At 42.0% G+C, this 21,811-nt stretch overlaps 1 protein-coding gene across 1 annotated transcript in view; it reads right to left on the reverse strand.

Annotated features, from left to right (window-relative positions):
• Positions 1-21,437, reverse strand: part of LOC108680409 (centrosome-associated protein CEP250-like) — a 41,210-nt gene extending 19,773 nt beyond the window's left edge. Inside the window, exons 1-8 of the mRNA XM_047882383.1 lie at positions 21,018-21,437; positions 18,041-18,204; positions 17,171-17,315; positions 15,998-16,048; positions 15,541-15,651; positions 12,174-12,269; positions 10,691-10,890; positions 9,226-9,391 (exon numbers count right to left, since the gene is read on the reverse strand). Of these exons, the coding sequence (XP_047738339.1) occupies positions 9,226-9,391; positions 10,691-10,890; positions 12,174-12,269; positions 15,541-15,651; positions 15,998-16,048; positions 17,171-17,315; positions 18,041-18,204; positions 21,018-21,437 (1,353 nt within the window). The remainder of the gene's footprint in view (positions 1-9,225; positions 9,392-10,690; positions 10,891-12,173; positions 12,270-15,540; positions 15,652-15,997; positions 16,049-17,170; positions 17,316-18,040; positions 18,205-21,017) is intronic.
• Positions 21,438-21,811: the final 374 nt, after the last annotated feature.

Raw genomic sequence — 21,811 nt, forward strand, 5'->3', positions numbered from 1 at the left:
GTTAGGAAGTAAACCTTAGTCGTGTCGCTAGACACGACTAAGGTTGTAATCAATATATGGGTTATTATCTGATCAAATAATCTGCCCCAACATGACCATAATTACACGAGTACAACGTCAGGGCCTATAGTTTAAAAAAAAAGTTAAGAGATCGTAAGTTCATCAGCCAATCATTGACGGCCTTTCAAGCCACTCTTTTAAAAACAGTTAAGAGATCGTAAGTTCATCAGCCAATCATTGACGGCCTTTCAAGCAAAATCCACCAATCATAGACAAGAAAATAGAGCGTAAGTACTTACGTTCACATAGCGAGCTTTGAAAGTATCCACCAATCATAGACAAGAAAATAGAGCGTAAGTACTTACGTTCACTTAGCGAGTTTAGAAAGTATGGCCCTTGGTCAATATATGAGTATAAGTAATACCAAGTGAGTAACCCACGCATTACTCACCTAAGAGGATATAGTCACCAGTCACGTCTCGTCATTAGCAACTCAAGAGTAATCCTTGGTCATTCCGATCTTTGCAACGGACAATTCCGTGCAAAAAGTTTGCGAGTAGGGAAATATATATTACGGCTGCTATATAACTTGTTATTGGTGAAGCAATGCGGCATTTGACTGGAACGATATAAATATGAGCACGAGGCGATGGCGCTTGATTTCAGTGAATAGTTTTCACAAAAATACAATGGTTAAGAATGGGAATGTAGGAATAAAAGTAATATACGTAAAAGGAAGACGAAAAATACGGCTATGTTGGAACCTAAATTACAGAACACGGACTGTGAAGATACGGTAATGCCGTATAGACAACAACTGAACTCTGAGCAATGAACTTAATTTTCACGGCAACCCTCAGTATCAGTGGAAGTATGCGCCTGATACTGTTAAGTCTGACTCGACGCTGCACAAACGAAAATAAATGTTTTCAATACTTTAACTATCAACTAATCTGCCATTAATTAAACGTTTCATTAAGGTTTTCAATTGAATTCGTAAAATATTTTTAATTAAAAACAAACTTCCAGCATTTAATTAAATTTATATAGTGATGTGCTTATTACATGTAAAGTTGATTTAAGACAAATATATGGATTTAAATGAACCTCGAGAAGCAGGAGATAAATTTCAGTCAGAGGGCGTCTGAGCACAAGACGCACACCTCGTCACGATGGCGGCGGCGCAAGCACTGAGGGTCGCGTGACAGCGCACCGCTTATATAGGCGAGGCTTGGGGCCGGGATACGAGGCCGCCGGATCAAAGGAGGGAGGAATAGAGGGATGAAGGCATTCATTTAAATGGAGGGAGAGGGAAGACCCGAGGAGTGGAGGGATGAAGGCATTCATTTAAATGGAGGGAGAGGGAAGACCCGAGGAGTGGAGGGATGAAGGCATTCATTTGAATGGAGGGAGAGGGAAGACCAGAGGAGTGGAGGGATGAAGGCATTCATTTAAATGGAGGGAGAGGGAAGACCCGAGGAGTGGAGGGATGAAGGCATTCATTTAAATGGAGGGAGAGGGAAGACCCGAGGAGTGGAGGGATGAAGGCATTCATTTGAATGGAGGGAGAGGGAAGACCAGAGGAGTGGAGGGATGAAGGCATTCATTTGAATGGAGGGAGAGGGAAGACCAGAGGAGTGGAGGGATGAAGGCATTCATTTAAATGGAGGGAGAGGGAAGACCCGAGGAGTGGAGGGATGAAGGCATTCATTTAAATGGAGGGAGAGGGAAGACCCGAGGAGTGGAGGGATCATCACAGTCCAAGTAACACGTCATCACAGTCCAAGTAACACGTCATCACAGTCCAAGTAACACGCCATCACAGTCCAAGTAACACATAACAGCCCAAGTAACACGTCATCACCGTCCAAGTAACACGTCATCACAGTCCAAGTAACACGTCATCACAAGTAACACATCATCACAAGTAACACGTCATCACAATTAACAGGTATGACGTCTTCATCACACTCAGTCACGCACGGTCAGCGGCGCGCTTTTGATGCCCTCATCACAGTCTGCGGCTTAACTCTTCATTTTTATATTCACGTCAAGTTCATAATTCATTACCCAGGCCTACAATCTGGCAAGGAAGTTTCATCAGAAATTTACTTAAATTAATTAAATGCAGTGCGATTACCTGGCATCAGGAAATCCTGCATAGTCTGTAACTTGCTTGTTATGAGTCACCGCGTCGCATCGTCATCACACTACATTATTTTAGTCTGTACAGTTATTGAAATTTTTGCTACCTTTTTAAAGATCCTGGTCAAAATGTCCTTAAGGGGAGCGTCTGCCCCAAACTTTATCTCGGTTATTTACAGACGGATCACTCCGAAACTTTATTCACGTACAGTGGGAGGAAATAAATATTCGTACACTTGAAAAATCGTATTTTAATGTACGTAAGTACACAAACTTAATTGCATTGTTTTTTGTTGCATTGAGATTTAATTTCTTTTGATAGTATTTTTGAATACTATGCGTCTCTATACATAATTTAAATCACTTTTCCTGTTAAGTTTGGGTACTTACGTACATTAAAATACGATTTTTCAAGTGTACGAATATTTATTTCCCCCCACTGTATGTAAAACCGAATTCTAAGACTTTTTCGTTCGTGTAAATTTTTCGAAAAAATTAAAGAAAACGTGAAATTCTTAGAAAACTGCCAAAAAGGGGGTACTGTAGAAATCTATCTTCTCCTAGGATTTTCAAGCTACAATATCGAAACGCATATCATTCGATGCACAAAGACCATTTCTATACAATTGTTTATACGTTTTTTGGAATTTTCATTTTTGTGGGTGTGGGATCATTTTTCGTAAAATTTTCAAAATTTTTCAATTTGTATGGTTTTTTTTCATCTTTGGGCAGAATATATCCAAACTATAACGAAATCAGAAAAAAGCATACACAATATGGTAGATCTTTTCTTTGCAAGTCGAACGGTATATCTCTCATTGCTGTAGCTTCAAAACTCTAAAAGATAGGTTTGCAGTGACAATAAGTGTGAATGTTCAGTAAAGCGCGACACGTCCCGAGCGCCTCGAAATAGGCATTCAAAGTGGCAAGGATGAAAGACTAGACGTTACTGGAGCTTAAATTCAGTCAAGGATGGTGGGAACGACTGCATGAACACCATCCCGCACGACAGCAGCCGGGTAACTAAAGAGCAGCGACTTCAGACAGTCTATTTATGTGCTCGACAGCGAATTTTCGCCTATCTTAAATGTGAAAAAACGTCACCACCCCTAACCCTTTCGTGATCAGTCGTGAACGCAAAAATCAACGTACAGAGATGGTTTTGGTACTGTTAGATGCGTCAAAATGCAAGCTTTAAGATGAGTATAAAAACCGGGAGAGTCAAAATTTTTGATTTGGGGGCAGACGCTCCCCTTAAAAATCTCGCATGGTGATGAAAAATTCCCTAGAAAAATGATTTTCCAGAACCGAAAATTATTTGATCGCCGGTCTGATGAGAAGGAAATTTGTGTTAAATATACGAGCGAGATACGAGTCGTGGTGCGCTCGTAGTGCGAGATACGAGACGTGTTGCGCGAGCAGTGCGAGATACGAGACGTGTTGCGCGAGCAGTGCGAGATACGAGACGTGGTGCGCTCTCAGTGCGAGATACGAGACGTGGTGCGCTCGTAGTGCGAGATACGAGACGTGGTGCGCTCGTAGTGCGAGATACGAGACGTGGTGCGCTCGTAGTGCGAGATACGAGACGTGGTGCGCTCGTAGTGCGAGATACGAGACGTGGTGCGCTCGTAGTGCGAGATACGAGACGTGGTGCGCTCGTAGTGCGAGATACGAGACGTGGTGCGCTCGCAGTGCGAGATACGAGACGTGGTGCGCTCGTAGTGTGCGAGATACGAGACGTGGTGCGCGAGCAGTGCGAGATACGAGACGTGGTGCACTCGCAGTGCGGGACACGAGACGTGGTGCGCTCGTAGTGCGAGATACGAGACGTGGTGCGCTCGTAGTGCGAGATGCGAGACGTGGTGCGCTCGCAGTGCGAGATACGAGACGTGGTGCGCTCGTAGTGCGGGACACGAGACGTGGTGCGCTCGTAGTGCGAGATACGAGACGTGGTGCGCTCGTAGTGCGAGATGCGAGACGTGGTGCGCTCGCAGTGCGAGATACGAGACGTGGTGCGCTCGTAGTGCGAGATACGAGACGTGGTGCGCTCGTAGTGTGAGATACGAGACGTGATTTACCACGAGACGTAGTAAATCCCAATACGTTTATTTACTGTACCGCTGCAACCTATAGCAAACCCTATTTACTGCAACCACTGCAATTGCTCCACGAAATGATCTGCAGTCATTCAAAGATCTTCTTGGTTATGGAATAGTTAATAAGTTAATTCCCAGCGCAGCCATAAAGACATTCATGCGACATTTACGGTAGGTACTTGAGTGAAACTCTTGTGTGACTTGCTTTCTTTGATCCAGAAGTTACTGCTACAAGAGAAACGTAAAATGGTACATGCCTCTCCAAAACCAGGTGGAAACACTCATGCACCTAAAGTTGAATTTCTGCATGATAGAACTGTGTCTGAGTTGATCCTGTCAAACTTCGTCTCAACTAAGGCAATGCAAAATGCCTTAGTTGAAACATGGCCAATGCAAAGTGAACTAAATTTGAGGTAAAATTGAAACTGACTTCCTTCAGCAGGAGCCCGACCCTTGGAACAACATTGAACTACACTGCATCAGTTGTCAGGAAGTGCAGAAGCTGAAAATTGTAAATGATGCAGCTGAACGCGGTATTTCTTTGTTTACAAACTTCTACTCCGAGTTGACTAACCAAGAGGTACAAAAACAGTACCTGCTTCAGGTCGTCGAACGTAATTGCCAGCAGTTTCCTGTGTCCAAGACATCAGTTATTATTTATAAACTTTCAAGTGACTAAACCGACTTTACTTTATTACTGTGTAGCGAGTCGATGGCAGTAGTGCACTGTAGCATTTCGCTTTAGTACATTGAATAATATTTAGTATACCTACACTGTTAAGAATTTCATTGAAACTTTTACAGTGATTGATTCAAGCTTCATTTGTAAAACTCAACATTCGTTGAGCAATCAATAAAAGATCAATAAAAGAAGTAGAATTAATTATTAAATTGTGTCAGTTGAACAAATCTGGAACAGGAGACTAGAAATCCGAAACTATTTTTCTGGTTGGCATCCTAGGCCACATGCCCATCATTGATAACGAGACGCATTGACGATTTTGGGGACTAGTGTGCATCTTCGCAATACATACATTGTTAGAAAAATTACCGTTAACGGTATAACCGGCGATTCAGTGGCCGGTCGGCAAGTGAAAAGAAACACCGTGTCACCGTTTTTATTATAATTTAACACTAGAAATCCGTAAAACATCTGATAAAAACGGCGAAAGAGTTTATTTTCACGCAGGGCGACAGGCCACTAGAAGGCCAGTGAGACCCTTTTTCACCGTTTTGAGCGCATTTTCTCATTTATGGAAAAAACGCACTATTGTGCTCGCCATGTCCGTTTGTCTGTCCGTCTGTCTGTCCGTCTGTCTGTCCGTCTGTCCGATACCTCAAGTTTTCGTCGACGAGAAAATGCGCTCTCTGTCACTCACTGCAGTGAGTACTGAGTTATATTTTTTCTAACAGTGTGGGGAATGGTGGCTGCTCGTGAGGCTACGTCATGATTGCCAGTCAATAAGATGAACAATCAAAATGACAATGATTGAGTAATATTTCAATTTTAAATAAAGAAAGTGCGGAGCAGTGACCCCATAATGAAGAAATGTGTCAGACACGCGAAACATTTCAGCTCATGTAGAACGCGTGCAATCTCCCCAAACCCCGGCAAAGTAGACCTCCCCCCACTAGCCTCTAGTCCTCTCCCTATAACCAAGTATTTATACGTATTATCAGAGCCTCATTATATTTTATATAAATATTATTATAGAGCCTCTGGTATATATTATTATATACCAGAATCTCGTCTTATTTTATATAGAATATTATTGTAGAATTTCTGGTATATATATCATTATATACCAGAACATCATTACATTTTATATATATTAGTATAGAACCGCTGGTAAATATGATTACATACCAGAACCTCATATTATTTTATATAGAATATTATTATAGAACCTATGGTAGCCGTAGATATCATTATATACCAGAACCTCTTTCATTTCAACCACTCAGAAGAAACCAGAACCTCTTTCATTTCAACCACTCAGAAGAATGAATGGCTCATATTTTCCAAATAATGACGCACTTTTTACTTGTAGCACAGACGCGTCGTCCTATTGCCGGGCAAAACTGGGAAACTGGGTCAGGATGTCCTGCACAATGGCAAGAGGTGCATCTCTAATTGGACAATGTGTCTCAACTTTTTTGAGTGGAGCATTCATTCCCAACCCATTAATTGCGTTGCATACTTCAATTGGCCTGCTAATACGGCAAATGTAAGAGAATGCCAAAATATCGTATTCATACATCGTATTCATACATCGTATTCATACATCGTATTCATACATCGTATTCATACATCGTATTCATACATCGTATTCATACATCGTAATCATACATCGTATTCATAAATCGTATTCACACATCGCATTCATACATCGTAATCATACATCGTATTCATACATTATATTCACACATCATATTCATACATGGTATTCACACATCATTTTCATACAAGGTATTCACACATCATATTCATACATGGTATTCACACATCATATTCATACATGGTATTCACACACCGCATTCACACATCGTATTCTGATATCAAATTCATCCATGGTATTTACACATCGTATGTACACGTCATTGTATGAATATGACACGTTCTACATCACTCGCACCGAATGCGTGAGGTATGCGGTAGACATCGACCGAGGGGAGAGGGGGTGAGATCCCGAGGGGAGGGGGAGGAGAGGGGGCATGGCTGTAGAGGGGAAAAAATATTTTATGACGGAAAAGTCGGAGGGCAAAAGTGAGGTGATAGAGTAAAGGGAAGAGATTAAAATTAAATAAAGAATACAAAGCGAGATAATGGTAAGGGTTAGAGTAGCAGACTACAGGGGAAGGTAAGATGGCGGGGGTAGAGGGTGGTAGGGGGAGAGGGGGGTGAGGATCTACAGCAGGGATGCGTTGCCATGGCGACGGCGTCGGCGTCTGTAGCTACAACGCTCGCCGCAGCCAAGACAGATATAGCCGGGCCAGCCAAGCAGCCAAGACAGATATAGACGGGCCAGCCAAGCAGCCAAGACAGATATAGACGGGCCAGCCAAGCAGCCAAGACAGATATAGACCTGTCTCTTATACACATCTAGATGTGTATAAGAGACAGGTTATTGACTGTAGCGATAATTTTTGTTCTTTCTTCTTTGCTGTAGCGAATCATGATGAAAATTTAAGGCTTGATAATTAAACACAAATTTAGCAAGCTATACAGGATAATGACGTAACTATGATACAATATTACCATGAAAATGTTCTTCTTTTAAATAAAACAAGTTTCAACTTCATAACGTTCCTAGTTTTTTATTTATTAACAAATTAAAAGGGTTACTTAATTCTGGTTCACCCTGTATATACAGTATTTATTTATATACGATATTGATATATAGAAGATATATATCTATATACCGTTAATATTTAAAAACAGTATATCTCGATATATATTGTATAAATCTATAGACGGTATATACCTATACACGGTATACCATATAAGCAGCTTATACTGAAGATCAGTGTTATTATGCTGAGCTTCCTCCTTGCTTTTCAAGTAAAACAACATACATTAGTTAACTTAAATGAACTTACTTTTGTACAAGTTGGAACATTTTGGTACTAGTCAAGTTTAACTGCGGAAAACAATGCGAACAATTCCGACCTGATCTGATGTGAAGTACAACACGGAACATACAAAAATACAAAATACAAATGAAGTGATCAGTGCAGTGACAGGGAAAAAGGTGAGGAACAATATTTAAAGATATAGAAAATAATATATGAAGATATAATAAATAATATATGAAGATATAATAAAGAATATCATAGAAATGAGCAGTGAATGCTAAAAACTCTAAGAGAAATAAGCGAGACATTGTCCAAATTTTAATGCATTTTTTGCCGTTGACCCATTCTGACCCATTTTGACCCGGAAAAGGGCATACGAGCGCCATGCCCGATTTTTGCTTTTGCTGTGGGTACGAGTCACTATTTTGGACATTTTGCCTCATCATTTCCTGAGTGAGGTTGTCAGCAATGGAACTTTCTTATAAATGAGAGTGAAGAGAATCGCGTTACTGAAACTATTACTAAAACACGTGAAAAACGAATAAAATGATGAATAAAAAATAAAAAAACACCTAAAAAATAAAAAAAAAACATTAAAAATATAAAAATAAAAAAGATAGTAAAACGCGTAAAAAAAGCACGTAAAACACACAAAAAAAAACTTTCATGACTTTGAATTAGAAGGGCAGGCAGTTAACAGTCATTGAGAACGAAAGCCAAGTGAAGTGTAGAAATATAAATTTCATATTAGCCTTAGCATTAATATGATTTAGATATCATTTTTTCATTAATATATATTATCTAAGTTAAGATCTCAACCTGAACCGAGCACGCAACCCCAACCTTCATAGCCCCACTGCGAGAGGCTCATAGCCCCAACCCCTACCTTCGGGATTATTATTAATAATCCCCTAATTACTGATCCCCTAATTACTGATCCCCTAATTACTGATCCCCTAATTACTGATCCCCTAATTACTGATCCCCTAATTACTGATCCCCTAATTATTGATCCCCTAATTACTGATCCCCTAATTACTGATCCCCTAATTATTGANAATGAATACCTTGAAATAAAAAGAATGAATACCTTGAAATAAAAAGAATGAATACCTTGAAATAAAAAGAATGAATACCTTGAAATAAAAAGAATGAATACCTTGAAATAAAAAGAATGAATACCTTGAAATAAAAAGAATGAATACCTTGAAATAAAAAGAATGAATACCTTGAAATAAAAAGAATGAATACCTTGAAATAAAAAGAATGAATACCTTGAAATAAAAAGCATGAATACCTTGAAATAAATGAATACCTTGAAATAAAAAGAATGAATACCTTGAAATAATGATGAATACCTTGAATAAATGAATACCCTGAAATAAAAAGTAATATATTAAATGAATACCTTGGCCTCTTGCTTCCACTGCGCCTCCCGCTGAGTGAAGTGCAGCTGCATCTGCTGCAGCTGCTGTCTGGTGAGCTCTGCGTCACGCTGCAGCTGCTCTGCACCTGCCACCTGACTGCCTGCCACCTGCTGCACCTGCAACACCTGCTCCTCCAGCTCCTGCCGTCTGCAGGTCCAACCAACAACATTAATGCTAAATGATATTTTATGTCTATAATAGTGTAGTATGTCTATTTTATGTCTTTAGTATGTCTATATTATGTCTATTTTATGTCAATAGTATGTCAATAGCAGAATTATGTCTCTAGTATGTCTATACCGTATTATGTCAATACTATTATCATGTCTTTAGTATGCCTATATTATGACGATTTCATGCCTATATTCTGTCTGTAGTATGTCGATTTTATGTATATAGTATGTAAATAGCAGAATTATATCTCTAGTATGTCTATATGTCAATAGTAGTATTATGTCTTTAGTATGTCTATATTATGACGATTTCATGCCTATATTCTGTTTGTAGTATGTAGATTTTATGTCAATAATATTATAGCATGTTTATTTTATGTCCATAGTATGTCTATATACTGCCTATATTATGTCAATAGTGGGTCTATATTATGTATTTTATACGTATATGGTCTATATTATATTCTTATTATTATATGTATGTATTTTGTATATTCTAGGTATAATATATTACGTATTATATGTGCATATATTAGTAGGTCTATATAATACCTAAATATTCACGTTTATTTGATCTGAGCAACAATGAGACAGTCGAGATCTGAGTACAGTCTCAGATCTCGACAGCAACCTGATCTGGGACCATCTTGTTCGTAGTCCAAACTTGTCGAGACGTTTGTCAGTCGAGACGTTTGTCAGTCGAGACGTTTGTCAGTCGAGACGTTTGTCAGTTGCGACGTTTGTCAGTTGCGACGTTTGTCAGTTGAGACGTTTGTCAGTCGAGACGTTTGTCAGTTGAGACGTTTGTCAGTCGAGACGTTTGTCAGTTCCGACGTTTGTCAGTCGAGACGTTTGTCAGTTCCGACGCTTGTCAGTCGAGACGTTTGTTAGTTGCGACGTTTGTCAGTTGCGACGTTTGTCAGTCGAGACGTTTGTCAGTCGAGACGTTTGTCAGTTCCGACGTTTGTCAGTCGAGACGTTTGTTAGTTGAGACGTTTGTCAGTTGAGACGTTTGTTAGTTGAGACGTTTGTCAGTCGAGACGTTCATCAGTCGAGACGTTCATCAGTCGACACGTTCATCAGTCGAGACGTTCATCAGTCGACACGTTCATCAGTCGAGACGTTCATCAGTCGAGATGTTCATCAGTCGAGATGTTCATCAGTCGAGATGTTCATCAGTCGAGACGTTCATCAGTCGAGACGTTCGTGAGTTGAGACATGAACTAGCATGCACTTTATACTTCAGCACAATAATCAATAAATGTGCGCTGACTTTTTTCGTTCAGCTTTGAGAGCGTCGTTGGCGAGCTGCAGCTGGAAGTGGTGCTGCATGTGTGCAGCGTGCAGCTTGTCCTGCAGCTCTGACAGCGCAGAGTTCAGCTCATCACTCTGCTGCTCTGCGCTCACTCTGCGCTCAGCGGCCTCCTCTGCGCGCCTGTCGCTCTCACGCACCCGCGCGCGATACTGGCGCACCTGTAATACGGGCGCGTCATTAATACGGCAATACTGGCGCACCTGTAATACGGGCGCGTCATTAATACGGCAATACTGGCGCACCTGTAATACGGCCACGTCGTTAATACGGCGATACTGGCGCACCTGTAATACGGCCACGTCGTTAATACGGCAATACTGGCGCACCTGTAATACGGTCACGTCGTTAATACGGCGTGACAAGTAATACGGTGACGTCATTAATACGGCCAGTAATACGGTAGCATCCTTAATACGGCATGACAATTAATACGGCAAGGCAAGCAATGCGGTAACTTCATTAATACGGCATGACAAGTGATAGGGCGTGACAAGTAATTCGGTGTCAGTCTTAATACGGCATGATAAGTAATACGGTAACATCATTAATGAAGCATGACTGGTAATACGGTGTCATCCTTAATAGGATAACAATATTTCTACTCTAGCATAATCAATACTGTAAAAAAAATATACTGCAAAGTAAGTAATACGGTAACATCATTAATATTGCATGACAAGTACTATGGCATGATAAGTAATACGGCATACATTTGATAAGGTATAAAAAATAATGTGGTATCATAATTGGTACCGGAATAAACTTCTGAATACGGTAGAAAGATTATTAAACATTATAAAGAACAACAAAAAATAAACAAATTTCCATATCCGTTGCCAAGACGTGCCTCGCAATTACAATAAATTTCTAGATTTTTCAGAACAGCTGTTACTTTCAGAATGAATATTTCATCTCATTTATTCAATTTTATCCGCAATACAGACGAGGGAGCTATTAAAATTCATCAACAAACTTAAAACCAAATGTTAAAATACATCAAAAAAATAAAAACCAATGACCAAATTTGAATTTATTATATTTTTTTCGATGGATACGTGAATTTTAATTATAAATAAAGAAATTTGGTTCGTTTCATAACTTATGTCATTGGACGTTCTGAGTAGTGCTTTCATACACGACATTCGTGTGTATATACACTTCATTCATGTCTATGAGTGCCGCCACCACTCACGACTCACCACTCCTCTTGCCACTCAGCTTGTTGATGAGTGCCACCACCACTCACCACTCACCTTGCCACTCAGCTTGTTGATGAGTGTCGACACCACTCACCACTCACCTTGCCACTCAGCTTGTTGATGAGTGTCGACACCACTCACCACTCATCTTGCCACTCAGCTTGTTGATGAGTGTCGACACCACTCACTACTCATCTTGCCACTCAGCTTGTTGATGAGTGTCACCACCACTCACCACTCACCTTGCCACTCAGCTTGTTGATGAGTGTTGACTGGCTGGCGTTGAGCTGCTGCAGGCGTTGCTCTCGTGAGTGGAGCTCCTGCCACTCGCTGCCCACCTGCAACACGAGGTACCACTCACTCATGAAGAATATAAGCTGCTACTCATATGACAGTTTATTTCTTATATATTATCTATATATTTGTTATATATAGTCTATATATCTATATATTTTAGTCAACAACAGCCTTTTGTTGTGGACCGAAAAAGCCTTAACAAAATTTACGAAATGAAACCATTAAAAAATTCGGCATCGAATACGATAAACATGCTCGCCACACAACAGACACGCACGCCACGCACCAAACACGCACCACGATCACATTTCAGCCACGCACCAGCCGTGTGGCAGGGCCTCGTACTGGTGCGTGACGACACGCACCACGTGACGACACGCACGCACCTGCGTAGCGTGCGGTGGTTGTCATTCGTGAGAATCCCAAATATTTCTACAAATATGCCCGGTCAAAGGCCAAAATCAGAGTCTCAGTGGGGCCTCTGAAAAATAACAGTGTCCTTGTCGGAGACGACCAGGGCATGTGCGAACTTCTGGGAGCGCAGTTTGAAAAAAGTATTCAACGAACCCCGATACTCAAGACACGGGAACGAAATTGGAGTCATTCAAGAACTTCCAGGGGAGCGGGAGCTAATGAACATTGAGTTGGAAACACCGGATCTAGAGAGGAGTATCCAAGAATTATCGACGTACTCGGCTCCCGGGCCAGATGGGGTCCCTGCTGTGTTATTGAAGATATCTGTCGGTGCACTAAAAGTCCCTCTGACTTTGCTTTGGAAAATATCATTGAGAGTAGGAAACGTTCCTAGTGACCTAAAATTAGGGCTAATAACCCTAATCCACAAAGGAGGTGCGAGAGATAAACCCCCAAATTACAGGCCGGATACATTAACATCACACGTAATCAAAGTATTTGAGAAGGTTGTTGCCAGAAGGTTGGTGCAGTACATGGAAGACGCTGACCTTTTCAACAGAAGGCAACACGGTTTTAGACGAAATCGTTCCTGTTTATCTCAGTTACTGGAGCATCACCACCAAATCCTGGCCATGCTGGAGGAGGGGGCCGGGGTGGACGTAGTGTATTTGGACTTCGCGAAAGCGTTTGACAAAGTCGACCATGTAGTGCTCTTCAGAAAATTAAGAATGCTGGGAGTCGGAGGTGAATTGATGGCACGGATCCACAGCTTCCTAACAGAAAGACTACAAGCTGTAGTTGTAGGAGGCTCGAGATCGAGTGAGGCTATGGTGAAGAGTGGAGTACCACATGGGACGGTACTCGGCCCAATCCTCTTCCTTATTCACATCGCCGACATAGATGTGGCTGTGAACCACGCCTCTGCATCGTCATTTGCATACGGTACCAGGATACTAATGACCATAACGAACAGGAGGGACTGCGAGAGGTTGCAAGAAGACCTCTCTGCAATATATGACTGAGCCCTAGTGAACAACATGCAGTTCAACGGACCAAGTTTGAGGTTCTGAGACACAGGTAGCGGAAGAGCTGGTATGGAGCACCGCTACGTAGCACCTGGCAACTCGGAAATCGAAGAGAAGCGACTTGTTCGCGATCTAGGAGTGTTGATGAATACTCAGGTCAATTTTGCTGATCAAGTAACGGCAATAACCACAAGAGGTAGGCGACAGATGGAGTGGATCTGGCGGACGTTCAGAACAAGAGAAGCGGAACCGATGATTTTAACTCTTTAGAGCCCTTGTACAGGGTCATCAATATTTAGTGTTACATTGTTTTTTCAAAATCAATACGTACACTCTCAAAACAATCAAATGTGTCGTATGGAACCATGTCGAATGTTCTCCGGAAGGACCTAAAGTTGTCCCCATTCAAGCATGTCAAAAAACACCAACTGTCTGCTCAAGTTGTTGACAAACGCCTCCAAAGATCCAAGATTCTTCTTTCCAGCATTCATGATGGCAAGTTGCCAAACCTCGATTTCAGTGATGAGAAGATATTCAATGTTGAACACCACTTCAACTCCCAAAATGATCGAATTTGGTCGAAGAATGGGACGAAGGATCCCGTGTGGTGACTAGGAAGCAATGCCAGGCCTCAGTGATGGTCTGGGCAGCCGTAACAGAGTCTTCAAGGAGTCCCCTCTTTTTTGTTGACAAAGGGGTGAAATTGAATCAGAAGAACTATCGAGATGCCATCCTTGTTGGTGCATTGTTGCGCTGGGCACGAAAGCACTTCAAAAAACGCCCTTGGTCGTTCCAGCAGGACTCTGCACCATCCCATGGGGCCAAATCGACTCAGGAGCGCCTGTCCGAGAATGTTCCCACTTCATTACCAAAGATGAATGGCCCTCATCGTCACCCGATCTGAATCCTCTGGATTTTGGGATCTGGTCATACCTTGAGAGCAAGGTCTCGACCGTTCACCATAGCAGTTTGGACGCCCTAGAGGTCAAACTGCTGAAGAGTGGGCCAAAATCCCGCAGAGTGTCATTCGTGACTCATGTAAGGCTTTCTCTAAGCGTCTACAACTCGTTATTGATGCAGATGGTGGATATATTGAATGACATTGTGGGAATTGTATCTCTGAACCTCTGCCTACATAAATACATTTTCAAACATACACAATTGTGTTTCATTTCATAGTTCTAACCACTCAAAGTTGTAACGCTAAATATTGATGACCCTGTGATACCAATTCTTGAATACTGCTGCCAGCTCTAGACCCCGTTCACACTCGGCGCAATACGGCAACTGGAAGGTGTCCAGCAAACCTTCACTTTCAGGATCAGAGGGTTGGAAAAGTTGAACTACAGGGAGAGGTTACAGCGACTGAGTCTGTACTCACTGCAGAGGAGACGGGAGAGGTATGTCATTCTGTACACATGGAAGATGATAACCGGAATGGTGCCAAACTTCGAGAGCGAGATCTTCAAGGACACACCATAACGAAAGAAGGGAGAGACTGTGCAAGATTCCCCCATTACTTAACAAATCCGCTGTCAGATTTCAATCCCTGCGAGAAGGATCACTCTCCGTGGCAGGACCAAGGCTGTTCAACGCCCTACCAAGGGATCTAAGAGAGGAGGAGTTCACCCTGGAGACCTTCAAAAGACAACTGGACGTGTTCCTGAGCACAATCCCAGATCGACCTCCCCTGCAACACTACCAGCGGCGAGAAGCAAGCAACAGCATCGTGCATCAGGTGGCCCAAATGAGGGCGGATGAACTATAATCAGAGGCGGCGATCCATCGTGGCCTGGGACTGCTGTGTCNGTACTGGTGCGTGGCGGCGCACACCACACACGCACGCCACGCACCACACACGCACGCCACGCACCTGCCGCGTGAGGGCCTCGTACTGGTGCGTAGCGGCGCTCTGCTCGGCCCGGGACGCGGCCACGAGGCCCTCCAGCCGCCCCACCTCCTGCTGCAGGTGCCGCGTCTCCTCCTGCAACACAGAATATCTATCAATAACTTTCCCTTCAATAAAATAACTGTTAATATAATCTTTACCTACTTTAATTTATATAATTCAATATATATAATCTTTAACAACTTTACCGATTTTAATTTCTTTAATATAAAAATTGTGACACGTGTTACTGCCTGCAACGGCAAGTTGCTAAGTGGGTCATCCAGACCCACCCTTTTCTCTCAGTCTAAGCTTCCTGCAGTGACAGAGTTGTCAGAGTAGATTGTAAGCTGAGTAACTCAGGATTAAAAAGTGCTCTGAAATGAGGAGCAGAGTGCATCAATCAAATGCAGAGTCTCACCTCCAGAGTGCAGAGTCTCACCTCCAGAGTGCAGAGTCTCACCTCCAGAGTGCAGCTGTCTCTTATACACATCTAGATGTGTATAAGAGACAGGCTCAGAGTCGTCCAGAGTGCAGAGTCTCACCGCCAGAGTGCAGAGTCTCACCGCCAGAGTGCAGAGTCTCACCGCCAGAGTGCAGAGTCTGTCTCTTATACACATCTAGATGTGTATAAGAGACAGCATCAGACCATCGTATTAATGATGGTCACGGCAACCATCAGACCATCGTATTAATGATGGTCACGGCAACCATCAGACCATCGTATTAATGATGGTCACGGCAACCATCAAACCATCGTATTAATGATGGTCACAGCAACCATCAGACCATCGTATTAATGATGGTCACGGCAATCATCAGACCATCGTATTAATGATGGTCACGGCAATCATCAGACCATCGTATTAATGATGGTCACGGCAATCATCAGACCATCGTATTAATGTTAGTCAAGCCGACATTGTTTACTGTCGAAACCTTTTATCGGGCCATAGTTTTACTAATGCCTTTTATTGTTTTAACACGTTGACTCCGATTGCTTCATCTTGTAATATTTGTTTCATTTTTTGTATTATTATGAAACAGGGTTGCCAGACGGTATTTTTCCGGACAAATTCCGCAATTTAGTTTTTTTCAATTGCGTTGGCTGGCTAAAATTTATGATAGGGCTACTTCCTAATTAAATTTAAAAGCTGCAAAGAAAGAAAAATGGAATTTTACACCGGAACCTACAAATATACTAGTATATATTAAGTTATAGGCCTTTTTGGCCTTTTTTGTTCGCGGACTTGGCCGTTTTTTAGGCCATCTGGCTACCCTGAATTATGTACAACTAAGTGTCGGAGAAATACGCTTCGTGGCCAATATCTATACATTTATTGTTGTTAATAGCACATTCAATAAACTCACCAGTAAAAATAGAGCTTCAAAAGTACACCCATTCATGAAGATATAAATTTTATACATAATCCGTAGTAACGGAGTGTACAAAATCCTATTAGCTAACAAAAAATATATATTGTGCCGGACATGCTTATTAATGAGAACGTCTCACAGACCGAACACATGTCTTCTACTTAGAAGATCTCTCCAGAGCAAACCTAATGAGCTAATGAGCAGATACTAATGAGACAAGCGACCCCCAGCCCCTAACCCCCCGGCACCTGGTGAGGGGGCCATGGCGGGGGCGCACGTCCCCCAGGGAGCGCGTCCTGAACACTGCGGCGCTGGGGGAGGACAAAGAGGCAGGGGAGGGGGCGGCGTCCCCCCTACGGCGGTGGGGGGACATGGACGACACCCTGGGGGGGAGGAGGGAGGAGAGAGGGGGTGAGGGTGAGGGAGGTGAGGGTAAGGGGGGTGAAGGTCTCCAGCACTTCAGATTTTAGGAATGATTTACGATTAAAACCTAATTTTAAATCCTATTCATGATACATACGTATAGAATAGGAGAAAAATTTTACGTTCTCGTTATTAAAGAAAATAAATTCAGTAGAAACCAATTTAAAAATTAAGTTGAGTAAGAGAAAAAATTAGTATTTTAACAGAAAAAAATAGTTAAAATACCAAGATTTTTTACAGCTTACAAATAAAAATAATGAACTCAAATAATCTATTTGATGGAAATATATATAATAGAGGGGGGACTGCATAATAACATTATGGACACAGGCATGAGGTTAGACCAAAAGGGAAGAATGAATTAAGAAGTGAAGACTATCCCTAAAAATATATAATATAGGTACAGGTACGAAACATTGTATGAAACACATAAAAAATACGTGGAAATATATTAAAAATATAACTCAGTACTCACTGCAGTGAGTGACAGAGAGCGCATTTTCACGTCGACGAAAACGTGAAGTCACGGACGGACAGACGGACGGACGGATGGACGGACGGACGGACGGACATGACGAGCACAATAGCGCCTTTTTTCATAAATGAGAAAATGCGCTAAAAATCACGATGTATATGTCGGCGGAGAATAGAACTGCTGAGGAAGATATATGACAAATTAACTAACCTTCTGTTGTAACCCCGGTGGGGTGTGGGGTCTAGCCCCCGGTGGGGTGAGGGGTCTAGCAGGGATGAGGTAAGGATGCTACGGAGTCGGGATGACACGGGTTCACCATCACGCACCAGCAGCGACAGATCGCCATCACCACCACGCACCACAGAGCTTAAGTGCTGTAAAAGCAACTTGTTATTAGAGTGATTATTATCCTTATTGTTATGTAGTGCGGTTATTAATAGTTCTTTCTTTTAGCAGTTTCACATATTATTAGCTACGTATACCCCTTAAGTAGCATTTACACCTTTTATAGGAGCGTCACCTTTAACTACTTACAACTGTTATAGCAGACACTCCTGATACTTGTTACACCTGCTAGTATACGATACATAATCATGATAACATTAAAATAATGTTTAACAAGCTATACGTATATTTTGTACGTCTTGCAATATAGCTAGAAATGATGGCACGGAACGTACACAGTATCAATAATATGTATAAATAACTATAGCAAAGTTGGCACATTGTTAAATAAGTTTGCTGTACTTTGTCGAGCACGCGTCAAACTACATGATTCAATTCACGATCATTAATAATTTACCTAATAATCCCTTGAGAAGTAAATCTATCCGGAAATACGCACAAAAAAACTATAATAACGTCCAGTTGGGCGCCACGTGTTGTGACGGCAGAGAGCGACGCGTGTGCTCACTGGACGCCGGCGCACGCGGCACTGAGTGCCAGGTCATCTCGCTAAAGATTTTACGAAGAAATATGACCTGAGACAAGAGATCAGCGCGACGCCGGTAATGGCGTCGTTGCCACGGCAACACGACTAGCGTCGTCCGCGATGTCAATTTGAGATTTAATAGGCTTGTCAAGTTTGGGATGAATGAGTCAGGGGGAAAAATTGATTTGTGTGGTCGATCAATAAGTTTGGATTTGATGTGAATTAAAAACTTGGACTGATACTGATCCGGATTTGTGATCTAAGATGGAACGTTTATTGCTGACGCTACATATATAAAGGACTTTGAAATATTATACGAATATATTGAAAGTCTTTGCAGATGGTGAGGCAACGAACATCAGTAAGAATTACAACCAAACAGCATTAATGAATTGTCGATTAATTCGTTTCCGTAACCCAAAGTGAATTCACTGTTGCGAATTAAAAAATTTTTCATGAGCTCGACGCAACGTAGCAATAAGCGTACACTTCAATAAACAATCATAATACTCGTATATACACTTCTGAATTATATAAGCAAAACTTTTGAATTATAAAAGCAATACTTCTTAATTATATAAGCAAAATTTCTGAATTATATAAGCGACATTTTCGAACTATATAAGCAAATTTCAAAGCAGCTACGAAGCACGGAGTATCTTGAACTTTCCTCCGTGCAGGTTATATGAAGCGCAATACAATCACTGCTGCTACCATTCACATGCTGCTCACTTCCCAACTTCTGTACATAATAATTTTGATATTTATTTGTATTTGTTTCTTATTGCGTCAAGTTCTGTACATCATAATTTCGACATTTATATGTATCTGTCGTGTATTGCGTAAAGTTCTGTACATAATAATATCGTAATATATTTGTATTTATTGCCTATTACGTCAAGTTCTGTACATCAAAATTTCGACATTTATTTGTATTTGTTATGTATTGCGTCAATTTTTCGTCCCGCTTCAAGGAACTACTGCAAAAAAATGAGGAAACTTCGTCCATATATCGATCCATTTGTGGCGCATTTTCTCATTTATGAAAAAAAACGCTGTTGTACTCGTCATGTCCGTCCGTCTGTCTGTCCGTCCGTGACTTCACGTTTTCGTCGACGAGAACTCTGTCACTCACTGCAGTGATTACAGGGTTATATTTTTTGCTCTTGAGTGAGTCATCCTAATCTACAGTTTGACACGCCGTATAAGCAAGTGCTTCGTCCGCTCTTTGCTTGAGCTGCGAATAGGTTATAAGTGTGTGATTATTTTGACAGTTTGACCCAATTATTTACATGAGTGTGGTTGGGGCTTGACGCGTGCAATGCGTGCATGTCAGGGCGCTGTGGCCATCGTAGGATAAGGCAGGACGAGCGGAGCATGCGCGTCATTACGATGCATTATCCGTGCCAGGCTTAGCTCTTCATAACAAACTTACATGTACTGCGGCACAAATGTAATTATATCAGTACAATATACCGAGTAAACAGAGAAGGTTCGTAACTAACATGTACTGCGGCACAAATGTGATTATCTTAGTACAATATACCTGTCTCTTATACACATCTAGATGTGTATAAGAGACAGCCCAATCTTAATGTGAACGTAACGTTACAAAANGGTGCAGGGATGTATGGCAACACTCGCTAGAGCAGGGAGGTATGGCAACACGCGGTGGTGCAGGGATGTATGGCAACACTCGCTTGAGCAGGGAGGTATGGCAACAGGCGGTGGGGCAGGGAGGTATGGCAACACTCGCTAGAGCAGGAAGGTATGGCAACACTCGCTTGAGCAGGGAGGTATGGCAACACTCGCTTGGGCAGGGAGGTATGGCAACACTCGCTAGAGCATGAAGGTATGGCAACACCTCAGAGGAATGGCCCGTCAATCTGCCCTATTGAGTCCCAAAGTCAATACCGCAACAAAAGAAGCTTTGCTGCTCGGGGTATTGCCTAGCCGGAGCCACAGAGCAACACCATCATGAGAACCAAAGGCGGGGTATCGGTGGCCGGCGTAATGATATTCAGTGGCCGTAAATACGAAGTCAATCACTTAATTACTTTAAAGTAGCAGCCACTGAAAGCGCAGTGATGGTTAGGTAACAATCGTCCACACGCTAATCCAGCGCCAAGTCTTTCCAGTCTCGGGGAATGTATAAGATTAAATTGTAATCTCTAGTTTAACTTCTATGAATTAAAAATGCAAATCTACTTTTCGTGACTATTTAAAATTAAAAGAATGACGATGGAAATGTAATACCTTGGCATCTCTGCACAACTGGGCAGCTATATCCTTATCAGAGACCACGCCCTTCTGCAGCAGAGCCTGTTTGCTCTGCAGGACCACCGACTGATGACCTGAAGGCTTCGTTATCACCTTCTTCAGGAGGGCGTCCGTGGAGGAGCGTATGGCTTCAATCAGAAGACTATTACCTTTGATGCCTCGTCTTAGTTTCTTGGGGGACGCGTAACTACAGTTTCCTTCGCCTCCATCTTCCGCGCAACGCTTCAGCTTCTCGAATTTGTGGCGCATCTGCCGAACTCCTGGTGTTGTTCCAACAATATTTTGGTAGTGGCATTTCTTGCCGACTTCGGGTAAGTCAATCGAAGAAATTTTCTTTGGCGTCGATCTCTCGGAGATGCTCGAGAATTTCGGCTCACGTGTAGGATTATTCGACATTTCAGCTGAATTATGGGAGGCGATAAGAACTTCTGATGCATCATAAGGAGTTGTAGGCGTAGGAATCAAACTCTTAGTCTCTGTAGCGGTTTTTAATGAATATTCTTTCATTGCTGGAAGCCGTGACAATTTTTTCGTCCCATGTGATGGGCAGTAAATGGAGACTATATCAGATGACTTGCAGAACAAAGGGGTTCTATTAATCCTTTCGTTTTTTAATAACCCTGTTGATTTTACAGGATAAGTTTTCATTGCGGACTTTTGGCATGTTAGAGATTCTTCAGATACACAAGGCAGGGTCGAACTGGAACTTGGCGAGCATACATCAACTTTAAATTCATTACCAAACGGAACAGCGTAACCTGCCTTTCCAA

The sequence above is a fragment of the Hyalella azteca genome, unplaced genomic scaffold, assembly GCF_000764305.2.
Source record: "Hyalella azteca isolate HAZT.00-mixed unplaced genomic scaffold, Hazt_2.0.2 contig10325, whole genome shotgun sequence".
Classification (NCBI taxonomy): domain Eukaryota; kingdom Metazoa; phylum Arthropoda; class Malacostraca; order Amphipoda; family Hyalellidae; genus Hyalella; species Hyalella azteca.